This window comes from Bombina bombina, chromosome 2, assembly GCF_027579735.1.
Source record: "Bombina bombina isolate aBomBom1 chromosome 2, aBomBom1.pri, whole genome shotgun sequence".
NCBI classification, from domain to species: Eukaryota; Metazoa; Chordata; class Amphibia; order Anura; family Bombinatoridae; genus Bombina; species Bombina bombina.
Genome location: NC_069500.1, coordinates 1231274141 through 1231292040, shown reverse-complemented (window position 1 = coordinate 1231292040; position 17900 = coordinate 1231274141). Strand labels below are relative to the sequence as shown.

The 17900-nt window shown below is 43.2% G+C and overlaps 1 protein-coding gene across 1 annotated transcript in view; it reads left to right on the top strand.

Moving 5' to 3' along the window:
• The window catches only part of ATP10D (ATPase phospholipid transporting 10D (putative)), a 452340-nt gene that overhangs the window by 215223 nt on the left and 219217 nt on the right, over positions 1 to 17900 (top strand). The window contains exon 7 of the mRNA XM_053703992.1: positions 7273 to 7404. Within this exon, the coding sequence (XP_053559967.1) occupies positions 7273 to 7404 (132 nt within the window). The remainder of the gene's footprint in view (positions 1 to 7272; positions 7405 to 17900) is intronic.

Below are 17900 nucleotides of genomic sequence, written 5' to 3'. Positions count from 1 at the left end.
GGTGAGGGGTGTATTTATAGGCATTTTGAGGTTTGGGAAACTTTGCCCCTCCTGGTAGGATTGTATATCCCATACGTCACTAGCTCATGGACTCTTGACAATATGAAAGAAATTAATTTATCAGGTAAGTTCTTACATAAATTATGTTTATTTCTTGTGCATTTTTGAGCCCCAAAATTGTTACATTGAATGGAAATTCTAATTTAATATAAAATCCTCCAATTCCTTAGCGCATTTAGTTTTACTACTTGCATGCCTTGCAAACTATCTGCTATGTGTTTGTTTCAATGTACATGTAAACAGCTTTAAAGGGGCAGTCTAACTGATTTATAAAATGCTGTAAATTGTTAGTGCATTGTAATTTCACACGTGTCCTTTGCAAGCAATGGGCTTAACAACCACAAAGGGGTTAGACACCTAGCTAAACTCCCTCTTGGATTTACAATACATGGCAGCTACTGACCAGGATACAGCTGATGAGCCAACTAGGGCCATCAGCATGCACATGAAGCTGCCAGTCATCAGCCATTTCCTATTCAGGAGCTACAATGTGTTGCGGCTCAGAGTGGTACTTTAATTGCTGAAAGTAGTTGAAGGAAACTAAAGTCAAATTTAAAGGAAAATTTAACTAACTGAAATTTGACAGACAAAAATCTTCTATTTAAAAATTCAAACCAAGTGCATTGTCTTTGTAGTATTCATTTGTTGATTATGATATGCTACTGTGTTTTATGGTCCTTGAAACATGTAGTTAAATCATTCTATAATGGAGACTAATGCTAAAGTAAAGTTTATTTTTTCCATTAAAGTGTTATGTTAAAGCTGTGTATATTTATATTGAAACTAATAGATTTTTGTTGTTGTTTGTGTAACTAATACTGAAATATCCATTCCTCATTGAATGAAAGGGAATCTTCCAAAGCATTGATTGGACAAGACTTTTACCATTATGTGGAGCACAGATGAAATAATCAGCTGATTAGTAAACATGCTCTAATTCTGAAAACCTGGCCTGTTTGGGAGGCTTGAAAACAGGTTTATTCAGGCAGCCCATGCAGTCAACTACGACTTGCTCTTGGTGGGTTGCAGGCATCTATATTCTATGTTACTTTATGAAGACAGATTGTAACGGACAGTTACACGGTCTTTGTCACGGTCTTTAATGACCATCTATTGGTGCCGGTGGGAGGAAAGGCGGGGGTGGAGGTACAGATGGGACGCTAAAAATAATGAATATAAATTTGTAAGCTAGAGGGAGGGTTGGGACGCTACACTACAGAAAAAAGGGAAATCCTGCTTAAACAATCGAGGGGAGGTGTTGAGGGGGACCCCTACACTAAAGAAAAAAAGCATTAAATAAAACAAAAAAAATCTAAAACTGGTTACTGGCAGACAGGTGTCAGTAGCTAAAATGGCTGCCACTAGTGGGAGGGGAAAGGTCAGAAAACCGTTTGGGGGGGGGATCAGGGAGGGTTGAGGAGTGATCTCTACACTAAAATAAATAATTAAACAAAAATAATGTAAAAAAGAGAAAAGTGTGGGCTGGGGGTAAAGCTGTTTGGTAGGGGTCAGGGAGGTGGGAGGGCAATCCCTAAGTTACAATTCTATTACACTTACATACAGAACGAAAAGCACTCTCTCAGGAATGAACAACAGCTCAGTAGCTTATTATTTGGCGATTTACCACCTGTCAGCAGCCTCTCTTAGCTTTTCACAGAGAAAAACTTTCCTGACGCTTAAAAAGGTCAGTCCAGCCTTGAAATACCAGGTAAACCTCCTCTGAACAAGAGACATGACAACCCAATACAGGTGGCCCTCGTTTTACAACGGTTCAATTTACACCGTTTCAGAATAACAACCTTTCTCCAACATAGGTGTGTCCGGTCCACGGCGTCATCCTTACTTGTGGGATATTCTCTTCCCCAACAGGAAATGGCAAAGAGCCCAGCAAAGCTGGTCACATGATCCCTCCTAGGCTCCGCCTACCCCAGTCATTCTCTTTGCCGTTGTACAGGCAACATCTCCACGGAGATGGCTTAGAGTTTTTTAGTGTTTAACTGTAGTTTTTCATTATTCAATCAAGAGTTTGTTATTTTCAAATAGTGCTGGTATGTACTATTTACTCAGAAACAGAAAAGAGATGAAGAGTTCTGTTTGTATGAGGAAAATGATTTTAGCAACCGTAACTAAAATCCATGGCTGTTCCACACAGGACTGTTGAGAGCAATTAACTTCAGTTGGGGGAACAGTGTGCAGTCTCTTGCTGCTTGAGGTATGACACATTCTAACAAGACGATGTAATGCTGGAAGCTGTCATTTTCCCTATGGGATCCGGTAAGCCATGTTTATTACGATCCACTCTGGATGATTGTGAAAATTTGGTCATCCCAGAGAAACTATGTAAAATGGACAAGTTCCTAGAGGTGCCGGGGCTCCCAGAAGCTTTTCCTATACCCAAGCGGGTGGCGGACATTGTTAATAAAGAATGGGAAAGGCCCGGTATTCCTTTCGTCCCTCCCCCCATATTTAAAAAATTGTTTCCTATGGTCGACCCCAGAAAGGACTTATGGCAGTCAGTCCCCAAGGTCGAGGGAGCGGTTTCTACTTTAAACAAACGCACCACTATACCCATAGAGGATAGTTGTGCTTTCAAAGATCCTATGGATAAAAAATTAGAAGGTTTGCTCAAAAAGATGTTTGTTCAGCAGGGTTACCTTCTACAACCCATTTCATGCATTGTCCCTGTCACTACAGCCGCATATTTCTGGTTTGATGAACTGATAAAGGTGCTCGATAGTGATTCTCCTCCTTATGAGGAGATTATGGACAGAATCAATGCTCTCAAATTGGCTAATGCTTTCACTCTAGACGCCACTTTGCAATTGGCTAGGTTAGCGGCTAAGAATTCTGGGTTTGCTATTGTGGCGCGCAGAGCGCTTTGGTTGAAATCTTGGTCGGCTGATGCGTCTTCCAAGAACAAGCTACTAAACATTCCTTTCAAGGGGAAAACGCTGTTTGGTCCCGACTTGAAAGAGATTATCTCTGATATCACTGGGGGTAAGGGCCACGCCCTTCCTCAGGATCGGCCTTTCAAGGCAAAAAATAGACCTAATTTTCGTCCCTTTCGTAAAAACGGACCAGCCCAAAGTGCTACGTCCTCTAAGCAAGAGGGTAATACTTCTCAGGCCAAGCCAGCTTGGAGACCAATGCAAGGCTGGAACAAGGGAAAGCAGGCCAAGAAACCTGCCACTGCTACCAAGACAGCATGAAATATTGGCCCCCGATCCGGGACCGGATCTGGTGGGGGGCAGACTCTCTCTCTTCGCTCAGGCTTGGGCAAGAGATGTTCTGGATCCTTGGGCGCTAGAAATAGTCTCCCAGGGTTATCTTCTGGAATTCAAGGGACTTCCCCCAAGGGGGAGGTTCCACAGGTCTCAGTTGTCTTCAGACCACATAAAAAGACAGGCGTTCTTACATTGTGTAGAAGACCTGTTAAAAATGGGAGTGATTCATCCTGTTCCATTAAGAGAACAAGGGATGGGGTTCTACTCCAATCTGTTCATAGTTCCCAAAAAAGAGGGAACGTTCAGACCAATCTTAGATCTCAAGATCTTAAACAAATTTCTCAAGGTCCCATCGTTCAAGATGGAAACCATTCGAACTATCCTTCCTTCCATCCAGGAAGGTCAATTCATGACCACGGTGGATTTAAAGGATGCGTATCTACATATTCCTATCCACAAGGAACATCATCGGTTCCTAAGGTTTGCATTCCTGGACAAACATTACCAGTTTGTGGCGCTTCCTTTCGGATTAGCCACTGCTCCAAGGATTTTCACAAAGGTACTAGGGTCCCTTCTAGCGGTGCTAAGACCAAGGGGCATTGCAGTAGTACCCTACCTGGACGACATTCTGATTCAAGCGTCGTCCCTCCCTCGAGCAAAGGCTCACACGGACATCGTCCTGGCCTTTCTCAGATCTCACGGCTGGAAAGTGAACGTGGAAAAGAGTTCTCTATCCCCGTCAACAAGGGTTCCCTTCTTGGGAACAATTATAGACTCCTCAGAAATGAGGATTTTTCTAACAGAGGCCAGAAAAACAAAACTTCTGGACTCTTGTCGGATACTTCATTCCATTCCTCTTCCTTCCGTAGCTCAGTGCATGGAAGTGATCGGGTTGATGGTAGCGGCAATGGACATAGTTCCTTTTGCGCGCATTCATCTAAGACCATTACAACTGTGCATGCTCAGTCAGTGGAATGGGGACTATACAGACTTGTCTCCAAAGATACAAGTAAATCAGAGGACCAGAGACTCACTCCGTTGGTGGCTGTCCCTGGACAACCTGTCACAAGGGATGACATTCCGCAGACCAGAGTGGGTCATTGTCACGACCGACGCCAGTCTGATGGGCTGGGGCGCGGTCTGGGGATCCCTGAAAGCTCAGGGTCTTTGGTCTCGGGAAGAATCTCTTCTACCGATAAATATTCTGGAACTGAGAGCGATATTCAATGCTCTCAAGGCTTGGCCTCAGCTAGCGAGGACCAAGTTCATACGGTTTCAATCAGACAACATGACGACTGTTGCGTACATCAACCATCAGGGGGGAACAAGGAGTTCCCTAGCGATGGAAGAAGTGACCAAGATTATTCTATGGGCGGAGTCTCACTCCTGCCACCTGTCTGCTATCCACATCCCGGGAGTGGAAAATTGGGAAGCGGATTTTCTGAGTCGTCAGACATTGCATCCGGGGGAGTGGGAACTCCATCCGGAAATCTTTGCCCAAGTCACTCAGCTGTGGGGCATTCCAGACATGGATCTAATGGCCTCTCGTCAGAACTTCAAAGTTCCCTGTTACGGGTCCAGATCCAGGGATCCCAAGGCGGCTCTAGTGGATGCACTAGTAGCACCTTGGACCTTCAAACTAGCTTATGTGTTCCCGCCGTTTCCTCTCATCCCCAGGCTGGTAGCCAGGATCAATCAGGAGAGGGCGTCGGTGATCTTGATAGCTCCTGCGTGGCCACGCAGGACTTGGTATGCAGATCTGGTGAATATGTCATCGGCTCCACCTTGGAAGCTACCTTTGAGACGAGACCTTCTTGTTCAGGGTCCGTTCGAACATCCGAATCTGGTTTCACTCCAGCTGACTGCCTGGAGATTGAACGCTTGATTTTATCGAAGCGAGGTTTCTCAGATTCTGTTATCGATACTCTTGTTCAGGCCAGAAAGCCTGTAACTAGAAAGATTTACCACAAAATTTGGAAAAAATATATCTGTTGGTGTGAATCTAAAGGATTCCCTTGGGACAAGGTTAAGATTCCTAGGATTCTATCCTTCCTTCAAGAAGGATTGGAAAAAGGATTATCGGCAAGTTCCCTGAAGGGACAGATTTCTGCCTTGTCGGTGTTACTTCACAAAAAGCTGGCAGCTGTGCCAGATGTTCAAGCCTTTGTTCAGGCTCTGGTTAGAATTAAGCCTGTTTACAAACCCTTGACTCCTCCTTGGAGTCTCAATTTAGTTCTTTCAGTTCTTCAGGGGGTTCCGTTTGAACCCTTACATTCCGTTGATATTAAGTTATTATCTTGGAAAGTTTTGTTTTTAGTTGCAATTTCTTCTGCTAGAAGAGTTTCAGAATTATCTGCTCTGCAGTGTTCCCCTCCTTATCTGGTGTTCCATGCAGATAAGGTGGTTTTACGTACTAAACCTGGTTTTCTTCCAAAGGTTGTTTCTAACAAAAACATTAACCAGGAGATTATCGTACCTTCTCTGTGTCCGAAACCAGTTTCAAAGAAGGAACGTTTGTTGCACAATTTGGATGTTGTTCGCGCTCTAAAATTCTATTTAGATGCTACGAAGGATTTTAGACAAACATCTTCCTTGTTTGTTGTTTATTCAGGTAAAAGGAGAGGTCAAAAAGCTACTTCTACCTCTCTCTCTTTTTGGATTAAAAGCATCATCAGATTGGCTTACGAGACTGCCGGACGGCAGCCTCCCGAAAGAATCACAGCTCATTCCACTAGGGCTGTGGCTTCCACATGGGCCTTCAAGAACGAGGCTTCTGTTGATCAGATATGTAGGGCAGCGACTTGGTCTTCACTGCACACTTTTACCAAATTTTACAAGTTTGATACTTTTGCTTCTTCTGAGGCTATTTTTGGGAGAAAGGTTTTGCAAGCCGTGGTGCCTTCCATTTAGGTGACCTGATTTGCTCCCTCCCTTCATCCGTGTCCTAAAGCTTTGGTATTGGTTCCCACAAGTAAGGATGACGCCGTGGACCGGACACACCTATGTTGGAGAAAACAGAATTTATGTTTACCTGATAAATTTCTTTCTCCAACGGTGTGTCCGGTCCACGGCCCGCCCTGGTTTTTTTAATCAGGTCTGATAATTTATTTTCTTTAACTACAGTCACCACGGTACCATATGGTTTCTCCTATGCAAATATTCCTCCTTAACGTCGGTCGAATGACTGGGGTAGGCGGAGCCTAGGAGGGATCATGTGACCAGCTTTGCTGGGCTCTTTGCCATTTCCTGTTGGGGAAGAGAATATCCCACAAGTAAGGATGACGCCGTGGACCGGACACACCGTTGGAGAAAGAAATTTATCAGGTAAACATAAATTCTGTTTTTTTTTCCAGTCATGTGACTGCTATTGAAAAGCATTGAGAAGCAGTGCATTTATTAACATAGCCAGTAGGTGGAGCAGTCCGCTTGTGTTGCAGTAAAGCCAAGCAAGCTGAAATTAATCAGTTTAACCAGATCTAAGCTATCGAGCAGATTTCAAAGGAACAAGATCTTCCTGTCTATAACTCAGTCCAGATTGGAATGCATAGAAAGAACTGTTTGCAGAGAAATGCAAGTGAAGTCTGTGCTGTGTGATTATCTTATTAGGTTTATAATGCTGTTTAGCAAATGTTTTTGTTCATTTAACTTAGTTTAATTATATATTCTGTGTTGTGTGATTATTTTATTAGGTATATAATGCTGTGTAGCATTTAAAGTGTTCATTTCAAAGCTTTTAAAATAATGTATTAGGTGCTACTTATGACAATTTTGAGGGGGGCTTGGAACCTATCTCCCTCACTTCCCATTGACTTACATTATAAACTGGGTTTCAATTTACAACAGTTTCGATTTACAACCATTCCTTCTGGAACCTAACCCCGGCGTAAACTGAGGGCTACCTGTACAATCATTTTCGGCTTCATTGGGCCTTGTCAGTAAAAAATAATAATCATTCTGCATATTTATTTTTGTTTTAATTTTGTTTCAGGTCATGAGACAAAAACAATGCTGAACAACAGCGGCCCTCGGTACAAGCGAAGCAAATTAGAGAGGCAGCTAAATACAGATATACTGTGGAGTGTCTTGCTCTTAATTGGGATGTGCCTAACTGCAGCTTTTGGTGAGTAAAGTAATTCAGTTTTTTAAAAAACGAATTTGTTGTACTCCAATAAGGTTTTTTTTGGTGGTTTTTGTATATAAAGTTTTCTCATACAGTTTATCTAAATTTCTGGTGAGAAACTGTTTTAAAAGGCTGTGGACTTTGATAATATAGCTAAATAACTAATACAGCAACACTTCACAACATGCACGGCCAGTATGTTATGATGGTAATATGTATGTATATGTTTTAAACATTCTTTGTTCATCTTTGATTCACATAGGGTATGCAATGTTTAAGAGCTAGTGATGTCGCGAACATAAAAATTTGGGTTCGCGAACACTAACTTCCGCAAATGTTCGCGAAAGGGCGAACCGCCATAGACTTCAATAGGCAGGCGAATTTTAAAACCCACAGGGACTCTTTCTGGCCACAATAGTGATGGAAAAGTTGTTTCAAGGGGACTAACACCTGGACTGTGGCATGCCGGAGGGGGATCCATGGCAAAACTCCCATGGAAAATTACATAGTTGATGCAGAGTCTGGTTTTAATCCATAAAGGGCATAAATCACCTAACATTCCTAAATTGTTTGGAATAACGTGCTTTAAAACATCAGGTATGATGTTGTATCGATTAGGTAGTGTAAGGGTTTACGCCCGCTTCACAGTGACAGACCAAACTCCTGCAGCGGGTACAACATCATCATCATCACACCGTACGTCCATGTGTGTAATGCTGCCTGATTGAGACATATCCCTGTTATCTACATCCTCTGGCAATAATAGTTGCGCATCACTCATTTCTTACAACTGATGTGTAAATTACTCCTCTGACAGATCAAGTGAAGTGGCTGTGGTGCTAGTGTTGGTGGTGGCGGCAGGCGGGCGAGTGGTAACTTGAGAGGTGCCCGAAGCTAAGCTGGAGGAGGATGGTGCGTCAAGGTTCCGAGCGGAAGCTGTAGAAGATTGGGTGTCCTCAGAACTTTTCGAGTTCGGGGTACGTGGCCTCTGAACACTGGGCATTATTCTAGGGCTAAAGGGAATCACAGCACCACAACCACGACGGCCCCTGCGGGGTGGCCTGCCTCTGCCTGTCATTTTTTTTCGATTAGTGGTACTATGCGTACAAGCTACTGTGACAACAGATATGAGTGGCACTGGCAGAAGTTGGCAGAGTAGACGCTGTAGGCCTGACACACACGCTTGCAGACAACTAACTTTTTTTTTAAATGTACACTACTGTTACACCAGATATGAGTTGCACTGGTGTGACACTGTGCCCTGGCAGGCCCTGAAATGCACACGCGTGAAGGAAACGGACTGCTATTATTTCACAGTCAAATTTCTAGTTTTTTCTTTTAACCCCTTAAGGACCGAGGCCATTTTTCAATTTCTTTCCCTTATGGACCAGGGCTATTTTTACATTTCTACAGTGTTTGTGTTTAGCTGTAATTTTCCTCTTACTCATTTACTGTACCCACACATATTATATACCATTTTTCTCGCCACTAAATGGACTTTCTAAAGATACCATTATTTTCATCATATCTTATAATTTATTATTAAAAATATTATAAAATATGAGGAAAAAATAGAAAAAAACACTTTTTCTAACTTTGACCCCCAAAATCTGTTACACATCTACAACCACCAAAAAACAACCATGCTAAATAGTTTCTAAATTTTGTCCTGAGTTTAGAAATACCCAATGTTAACATGTTCTTTGCTTTTTTTGCAAGTTATAGGGAAATAAATACAAGAAGCACTTTGCTATTTCAAAACCACTTTTTTTCAAAATGAGCGCTAGTTACATTGGAACCCTGATATCTGTCAGGAATACCTGAATATCCCTTGACATGTATATATTTTTTTTTAGAAGACATCCCAAAGTATTGATCTAGGCCCATTTTTGTATATTTCATGCCACCATTTCACCGCCAAATGCGATCAAATAAAAAAAAATTGTTCACTTTTTCACAAACTTTAGGTTTCGCACAGAAATTATTTACAAACAACTTATGCAATTATGGCATAAATGGTTGTAAATGCTTCTCTGGGATCCCCTTTGTTCAGAAATAACAGACTTATATGGCTTTGGCATTGCTTTTTGGTAATTAGAAGGCTGCTAAATGCCACTGCGCACCACACGTGTTTTATGCCCAGCAGTGAAGGAAGTTAATTAGGGAGCATGTAGGGAGCTTGTAGAGTTAATTTTAGCTTAAGTGTAGTAGACAACCCAAAGTATTGATCTAGGCCCATTTTGGTATATTTCATGTCACCATTTCACCGCCAAATGCGATCAAATTTAAAAAAAACTTTAATTTTTTCGCAATTTTGGGTTTCTCACTGAAATTATTTACAAACAGCTTGTGCAATTATGGCACAAATGGTTGTAAATGCTTCTCTGGGATCCCCTTTGTTCAGAAATAGCAGACATATATGACTTTGGCGTTGCTTTCTGGTAATTAGAAGGCCGCTAAATGCTGCTGCGCATCACACGTGTATTATGGCTAGCAGTGAAGGGGTTAATTAGGTAGTTTGTAGGGAGCTTGCAGGGTTAATTTTAGCTTTAGTGTAGTGATCAGCCTCCCACCTGACACATCAGACCCCCTGATCCCTCCCAAACAGCTCCCTTCCCTCCCCCACCCCACAATTGTCCCCGTCATCTTAAGTACTGGCAGAAAGTCTGCCAGTACTAAAATAAAAGGTTTTCAAATGATTTTTTTTAGCATATTTACATATGCTGTGGTGTAGCATCCCCCCCCCCCCCCCAAAACAGCTCTCTAACCCTCCCCATCTGCCTTATTGGCGGCCATCTTGGGTACTGGCAGCTGTCTGCTATTATTTCACAGTCAAAAAAGTGTTGTTAAATGTACACTACTGTTACACCAGATATGAGTGGTGGCACTGGGCAAGTGGGCACAGTATACGCTGTGAGCCTGACACACACGCTGGCAGGCAGGCAACTGCAATTAGATTACACAGGAAAAAAAAAAAAAAGCAGACTGATGTTCTAGCTCTAAAAAGGCCTTTTTTGGGTGCTGTTCTTACAGCAGAGATCAGATGAGTCCTTCAGGACTGTAGTGGACACTGGATACACTAGCCTAGCTATCGATTTCCCTATTAAATCAGCAGCAGCTACACTGTCCCTCCTCTCACTAAGAATACAGCTTCCGAATTAATCTAAAATGGATGCTGTCCAGGAGGTGGGAGGGTCTGGGAGGGAGGGTCTGCCGCTGATTGGCTGGAATGTGTCTGCTGACGGTAAGGTACAGGGTCAAAGTTTACTCAATGATGAAGAATAGGGGGCGGACCGAACATCGCATATGTTCGCCCGCTGCCGCGAACAAGCTATGTTCGCCGGGAACTATTCACTACATCACTATTAAGAGCCTTTACAATTTACTTTTATTATCAAATTGAATTTTATTCTTTTGGTATCTTTTTGTTGAAATGCATGTCTAGATATGTCTAGGAGCAGCAAAACGGGGATCACTCATTTAAAAAAAAAAAAAAAAAAAAAGCAACCAGGCACCATAATACATTTGGAAACATTCACTTTTAGATGGGGGGGGGTATGATGGTATGATTTTCCTTTTAAAACACCAGTAAATACAGTTGATTTGCATTATCAACAAATGTATGATAACAAGACAATGCAATGGCACTTCAAATGAGTATTTTTTTCTGACAAATTTCAAAGTTACGTATATTTCTACTCCTCCTGCATCATGCGACAGCCATCAACCAATCACAAATGCATATACGTATATTCTGTGAATTCTTGCACATGCTCAGTAGGAGCTGGTGACTCAAAAAGTGTAAATATAAAGAGACTGTGCACATTTTCTTCATAAATGGAAAGAGTCCACAGCTGCATTCGTTACTTTTGGGAATTCAGAACCTGGCCACCAGGAAGAGGCAAAGACACCCCAGCCAAAGGCTTAAATACTCCTCCCACTTCCCTCATCCCCCAGTCATTCTTTGCCTTTCATCCCAGGAGGTTGGCAGAGAAGTATCAGACATTTTTCAGTTGTCTCTTATGGAGGGTAGTACTCTTCAGCATGGGACTGGAGTTTTAAGTAGTCCTGTCAGCCTCGGAGATGCAGGGAGAGTCTTTCTGCAAAACCATCCCGACTCATATTAACAGCTCCACAAGCAATCAGTGTTGACGAGTTTTGTTGCCTTCTTTCTTCTCTCAAGTCCATGGCAGAGGCAACGCTACTATCTGTCACATTTGAAGGGCCGTGTTCCTGTTCCACGGCGTAGATTCCGGTGAGATTGTTTCATTTTATTTCATTAAGATTGCCTTGTATTACATATGTTTTCCAGAGAGGCTACCCCCTTCCGGGACTAACTATAATTCAGGGTCTCAGTGAGGCTCCTTTTGTATCTTGGAATCAAGGGTTAATATCTCCTGTAGGGGGGTTATTGAACAGGTTTTTTTTTTAATCCTGTTTGTTATGTATTTCAACCTGCTTATGTGTGGTGTTACTTAGGCTCTTGACTAGGAACATAACGGCCTTTGGAAGTAACGCTGCCTTTATGGTTGAGTGCGCTTTTTCTGGACCGCACGTTGCACCTGGTGACAGAGCGTGGTCATGTTTTGACTTTCCCGTATTCCTGACTGTGTGGCGATGGAACATTTCTGGTCTGCTGGTGTCTGAGTCGTAGGAGGTGGTGAGTGCTCCAGCCATTGTTGGTGTCAGGTGCCATTTACTTTTCTTATTTGGTCCATTTTTTGTATTCCATATCCCAGTTATGGGGGATTCTGATAATGTGGAGTCGAATATCTCTGACTCGGAGTCTATTTCTTCTATAAGGTACGACGAGTCCACGGATTCATCCTTTACTTGTGGGATATTATCCTCCTGCTAACAGGAAGTGGCAAAGAGCACACAGCAGAGCTGTCTATATAGCTCCTCCCTTAGCTCCACCCCCAGTCATTCTCTTTGCCTACTCTAAGTACTAGGAAGGTTAAAGTGAAAGAGGTGATAAAATATTAGTTATTAATTTCTACAAGCAAGAGTTTTTTGTTTTAAATGCTACCGGTGTGTACTATTTACTCTCAGGCAGCAGATGAAGACTTCTGCCTGGAGGATGATGATCTTAGCATTTGTAACTAAGATCCAGTGCTGTTCCCACAGAAGCTGAGGGGTACAAGAAACTTCAGTGTGAGGAATGTTTTCATGCTATATAGCAGTGAGGTATGTTCAGTCATATTTTTTCTGGATAGACTGTGTATTTCAGAAAGGCTGACATTATCACCATGAGGGTAAGGGTAAGCAGTAATCCTAAGAGCTAAAATAGAAAGGCATTACTAAGCTTGCATAAGGGGCTAATTAAAAAATGGTTGACACTGAGTTTTGAATGTTTGTGGGCAAACGTTTTTTGAACTGGGAGTGCTGTTAACGTTTTGTGGGCAATAAAGTTTTTTTGGCAACTTTATTGAGGGTACACTTGGCTTATCTTTTGGGTCTCAGAACCCACATGGCTAGTTTTAAACCGCTCTGGTGCGGTTCTTTGAGGCTGTAGAGACGTTGAGTGAGATGGGCGAGGCCTATTTTCGTGCCTCAGATGCGCAGTTGTTTTCACTTTGCTCCAACTCCTGAGGGCCCTTGTGAATGTTTTGGGCCAAATCGAAGCTTTAACCCCATATTTACAATCCCTGAGGGCAGGTAGGCGCCACAGCAGGGCTGTGGCAAGGTGCTGGGTGTGTTTTTTCCGGATTTAGGCCTTATTTCAATCCGGTTTGCACAATAAAGGGTTAAATGTTAAATTTTCTTGTGGAGCAAACTTAACTACACTTATTGAGTCTTCTATCAAAAATTTGGTGCATTTTAAAGCAGTTTTGCAGAACGTGTATGCTTTTTTTTTTCTCTTAAAGGCGCAGTACTGTTTTTTTAAGATTGTCATTTTTTTCACTAAATAAAGTGTTTTCATGCTTGTTTGTAGTCATTACTAGCCTGTTCAACATGTCTAACATTGAGGAAAGTCATAGTTCAATATGTTTAGAAGCCATTGTGGAATCCCCACTTAGAATGTGTCCCTCATGCACTGAAAGGTCAATAAATTGCAAAGAACATATTTTTCTTACATGGTGTATCCAGTCCACGGATTCATCCTTACTTGTGGGATATTCTTAATCCCTACAGGAAGTGGCAAAGAGAGCACACAGCAGAGCCGTCCATATAGCTCTCCCCAGGCTCCGCCCCCCCAGTCATTCTCTTTGCCGCTCTAACAAGTAGCATCTCCACGGGAGGGTAAAGTGAATGTGGTGTTAGATTTGTAGTTTTTATTTCTTCAATCAAGAGTTTGTTATTTTAAAATAGTGCCGGTTTGTACAATTTACTCTGAGGCAAAAAGTGATGAAGATTTCTGCTGAGAGGAAAAAGATTTTAGCATGTTGTAACTAAAATCCATTGCTGTTCCCACATAGGACTGTTGAGTACCGGAGAACTTCAGTTGGGGGGAACAGTTTGCAGGCTTAACTGCTTAAGGTATGCTCAGTCACTTTTTTTCTAACAAGACTTGGTAATGCTAGAAGACTGACAGAAATCCCCATGTGGGAAGGTAAGCCATATTCTGAGACTCAGTATAGAAGGATGGCTTGGTTAAAGGGCTTAAATCACTGATGGACACTGTTATGGGGAAAATTGATTATTTTATTACTATAATCTGATATTTGCACAAGTGTTTATTATGTTTGGAACACTTTTTTGGGGTTTTATACGCCTGGCATAATTTTAGACACCTAATTTGGCTTAGGAAGGCCCCACAACTCCGGAGTGAAGAGGGAGGGGGCCTAATTTTCGCGCCTCAGTTGCACAGTTCTTTTGCAAGACAGCTTCATGCAGCTTCACATGTAGAGTCAGGAGATTGCAGGAGGACTACAGGGAGGCTTATTTTCGTTCAAAACTAATCCCAAAGGAAGGTAGGGCCATAGCAGAGACTGTGGCATAGTGCTGTAGTGTGTTAAACCGGTGGCCTGCTTTAATTTGCTCCGGTTTGGGCAATAAGGGGTTAATTGTCTTGAAACTTGGTGTGCAATCATTTCAAAGCATTAGGATCATATGGTGAAATTTTCATAAAGATTGGATGTTTTTTTGAGATTTGGTAAAAAAGTGTGTGCTTTTTATTATTTAAAGGCACAGTACCGTTTTTTCAAAAAGTGTATTTTTTTGTATTTGAGTGCTATCTAAGTCTGTCTAACATGTCTGAGCCTACAGATAGACCCTGTTCTATGTGTTTAAAAGCCATGGCGGTACCCCCATTGCATTTGTGTTTAAAGTGTGCTAAGGTATCTAAACATTTTAATGACCATGCAGTGACACTTAAAAATGTAGCCCAAGATGATTCTTTGACGGAAGGTAATGATGATAGTCCTCCTTCCTCTCCCCATGTGTCGACACCAGTTACGCCCGCGCAATCGTTGCCTAGTACCTCTAGCGCATTGTGCCCTATTACTTTACAGCAATTAGCAGCAGTCATGGATAATTCCCTTGCGGCATTTCTATCCAAACTGCCAGTTTTTCCAAAGAAGCGTGATAGCTCAGTTTTAAGAACAGAGGATGAGCAATCAGAAGCTTTGGATGATTTACCTGTTGTACCCTCACAACACTGTGAAGTGGCAGTGAGGGAGGGTCTGTCTGAGGGAGAAATTTCTGACACAGGAAATGTTTCTCAGCGGGCAGAGTCAGATTCCTTAGCATTTAAATTTAAGCTAGAACACCGCCGCGTCCTGCTTAAGGAGGTTTTAGCTACGCTGGATGGTTGTGACCCCATGGTGGTCCCAGAAAAATTGTGTAAAATGGACAGGTTTTTAGAGGTCCCTGTATACACTGATGCGTTTCCGATCCCGAAGAGGGTGGCGGATATTGTGACTAGGGAGTGGGAGAGACCAGGTGTACCTTTTGTTCCCCCCCCTATCTTTAAGAAAATGTTCCCCATAAATGACCCCAGGCGGGACGCGTGGCAGACGGTCCCTAAGGTAGAGGGAGCAGTTTCAACACTTGCTAAGCGTACAACTATACCAATAGAAGACAGTTGTGCTTTTAAAGACCCTATGGATAAAAAATTGGAAGGTTTGCTGAAGAAAATGTTTGTTCAGCAAGGTTTCCTTCTTCAGCCAATTGCCTGCATTATTCCTGTAACTTCTGCAGCTGCTTTTTGGTTTGAGGTGCTGGAGGAGTCACTCCAGAGGGAGACTTCATATGACGAAGTCATGGATAGAATTCATGCTCTAAAGCTGGCTAATTCTTTTATCACTGATGCCGCTTTCCAATTAGCTAAGTTAGCGGCGAAAAATTCAGGTTTTGCCATTATGGCGCGAAGAACGCTTTGGCTCAAATCATGGTCGGCTGACGTGTCGTCCAAAACAAAGTTACTAAACATTCCTTTCAAGGGAAAGACCCTTTTTGGTCCCAAGTTGAAAGAAATTATCGCGGATATCACTGGGGGGAAGGGCCATGCCCTCCCGCAGGATAGACCGTTTAAGGCCAAAAACAAGGCTAACTTTCGCAACTTTAGGAGCGGACCTGCTTCAACCTCTGCTTCCGCAAAGCAGGAGGGTAACGCTTCACAGCCCAAAGCAACCTGGAAACCCTTGCAGGGCTGGAACAAGGGTAAACAGGCCAAGAAGCCTGCGCCTGCTACCAAGACAGCATGAAGGGGTAGCTCCCGATCCGGGACTGGATCTAGTAGGGGGCAGACTTTCTCTCTTTGCTCAGGCTTGGTCCCTGGGCATTATAAATTGTTGCTCAGGGGTATCTTCTAGAATTCAAGGACTCTCCCCCAAGGGGAAGGTTCCACATTTCTCGTTTGTCTTCAGACCAGACAAAGAAACAGACGTTCTTACGCTGTGTAGAAGATCTTCTAAAGATGGGAGTGATACACCCAGTTCCAATTGCAGAACAAGGACTGGGATTTTACTCAGACCTGTTTGTAGTTCCCAAAAAGGAAGGAACTTTCAGGCCAATCCTGGATCTAAAAATTCTAAACAAATTCCTCAGAGTTCCATCTTTCAAAATTGAAACCATTCGGACAATCTTACCGATGATCCAGGAAGGTCAATATATGACTACCGTGGATCTAAAGGATGCGTACCTACATATTCCTATCCACAAAGATCATCATCAGTTCCTAAGGTTCGCCTTTCTGGACACGCATTACCAGTTCGTGGCCCTTCCTTTCGGATTGGCCACTGCTCCCAGAATTTTCACAAAGGTGCTAGGGTCCCTTCTAGCGGTACTAAGACCGCGGGGCATTGCAGTAGCACCTTACCTAGACAACATCTTAATACAGGCGTCGTCTTTTCACAGAGCCAAGGCTCATACAGACATTGTTCTGGCCTTTCTAAGGTCTCACGGGTGGAAGGTGAACGTAGAAAAGAGTTCTCTGTCCCCGCTCACAAGGGTTCCCTTCCTGGGAACACTAATAGACTCGGTAGAAATGAAAATCTTTCTGACAGAGGTCAGGAAGTCAAAACTTTTGAATACTTGCCGAGTTCTTCATTCCATTCCTCGGCCTTCTGTGGCTCAGTGCATGGAGGTAATCGGTTTAATGGTTGCGGCAATGGACGTTGTCCATTTTGCCCGAATTCATCTAAGACCACTGCAACTGTGCATGCTCAAACAGTGGAATGGGGATTATGCAGCTTTGTCTCCTCAAATACAAATGGACCAGAAAACCAGAGACTCTCTTCTCTGGTGGTTGTCTCAGGGAATGAGCTTCCGCAGACTGGAGTGGATCATTGTCACGACCGATGCCAGTCTGTTAGGCTGGGGTGCGGTCTGGGACTCCCTGAAAGCTCAGGGTCTATGGTCTCGGGAAGAATCTCTTCTCCAGATAAACATTTTGGAACTGAGAGCGATATTCAATACGCTCCAGGCATGGCCTCAACTAGCGGAGGCCAAATTCATCAGATTTCAGTCGGACAACATCACGCCTGTAGCGTACATCAATCATCAGGGAGGAACAAAGAGTTCCCTAGCGATGAAGGAAGTAACCAAGATCATCAAATGGGCGGAGGATCACTCCTGCCATCTATCTGCAATTCACATCCCAGGAGTAGACAACTGGGAGGCGGATTTTCTGAGTCGTCAGACTTTCCATCCGGGGTAGTGGGAACTCCGCCCGGAGGTTTTTGCTCAGCTGACCCAGCTATGGGGCATTCCAGAATTGGATCTGATGGCGTCCCGTCAGAACACCAAACTTCCCCTTTACGGATCCAGGTCCAGGGATCCCAAGGCACCATTGATAGATGCTTTAGTAGCGCCTTGGTCATTCAGTCTAGCTTATGTCTTTCCACCGTTTCCTCTTCTCCCTCGTCTAGTAGCCAGAATCAAACAGGAGAAGGCTTCGGTAATTCTGATAGCGCCTGCGTGGCCATGCAGGACTTGGTATGCAGACCTAGTGGACATGTCATCGGTTCCACCATGGAAACTGCCATCGAGGCAGGATCTTCTAATTCAAGGTCCATTCAAGCATCCAAATCTAGTTTCTCTACAACTGACTG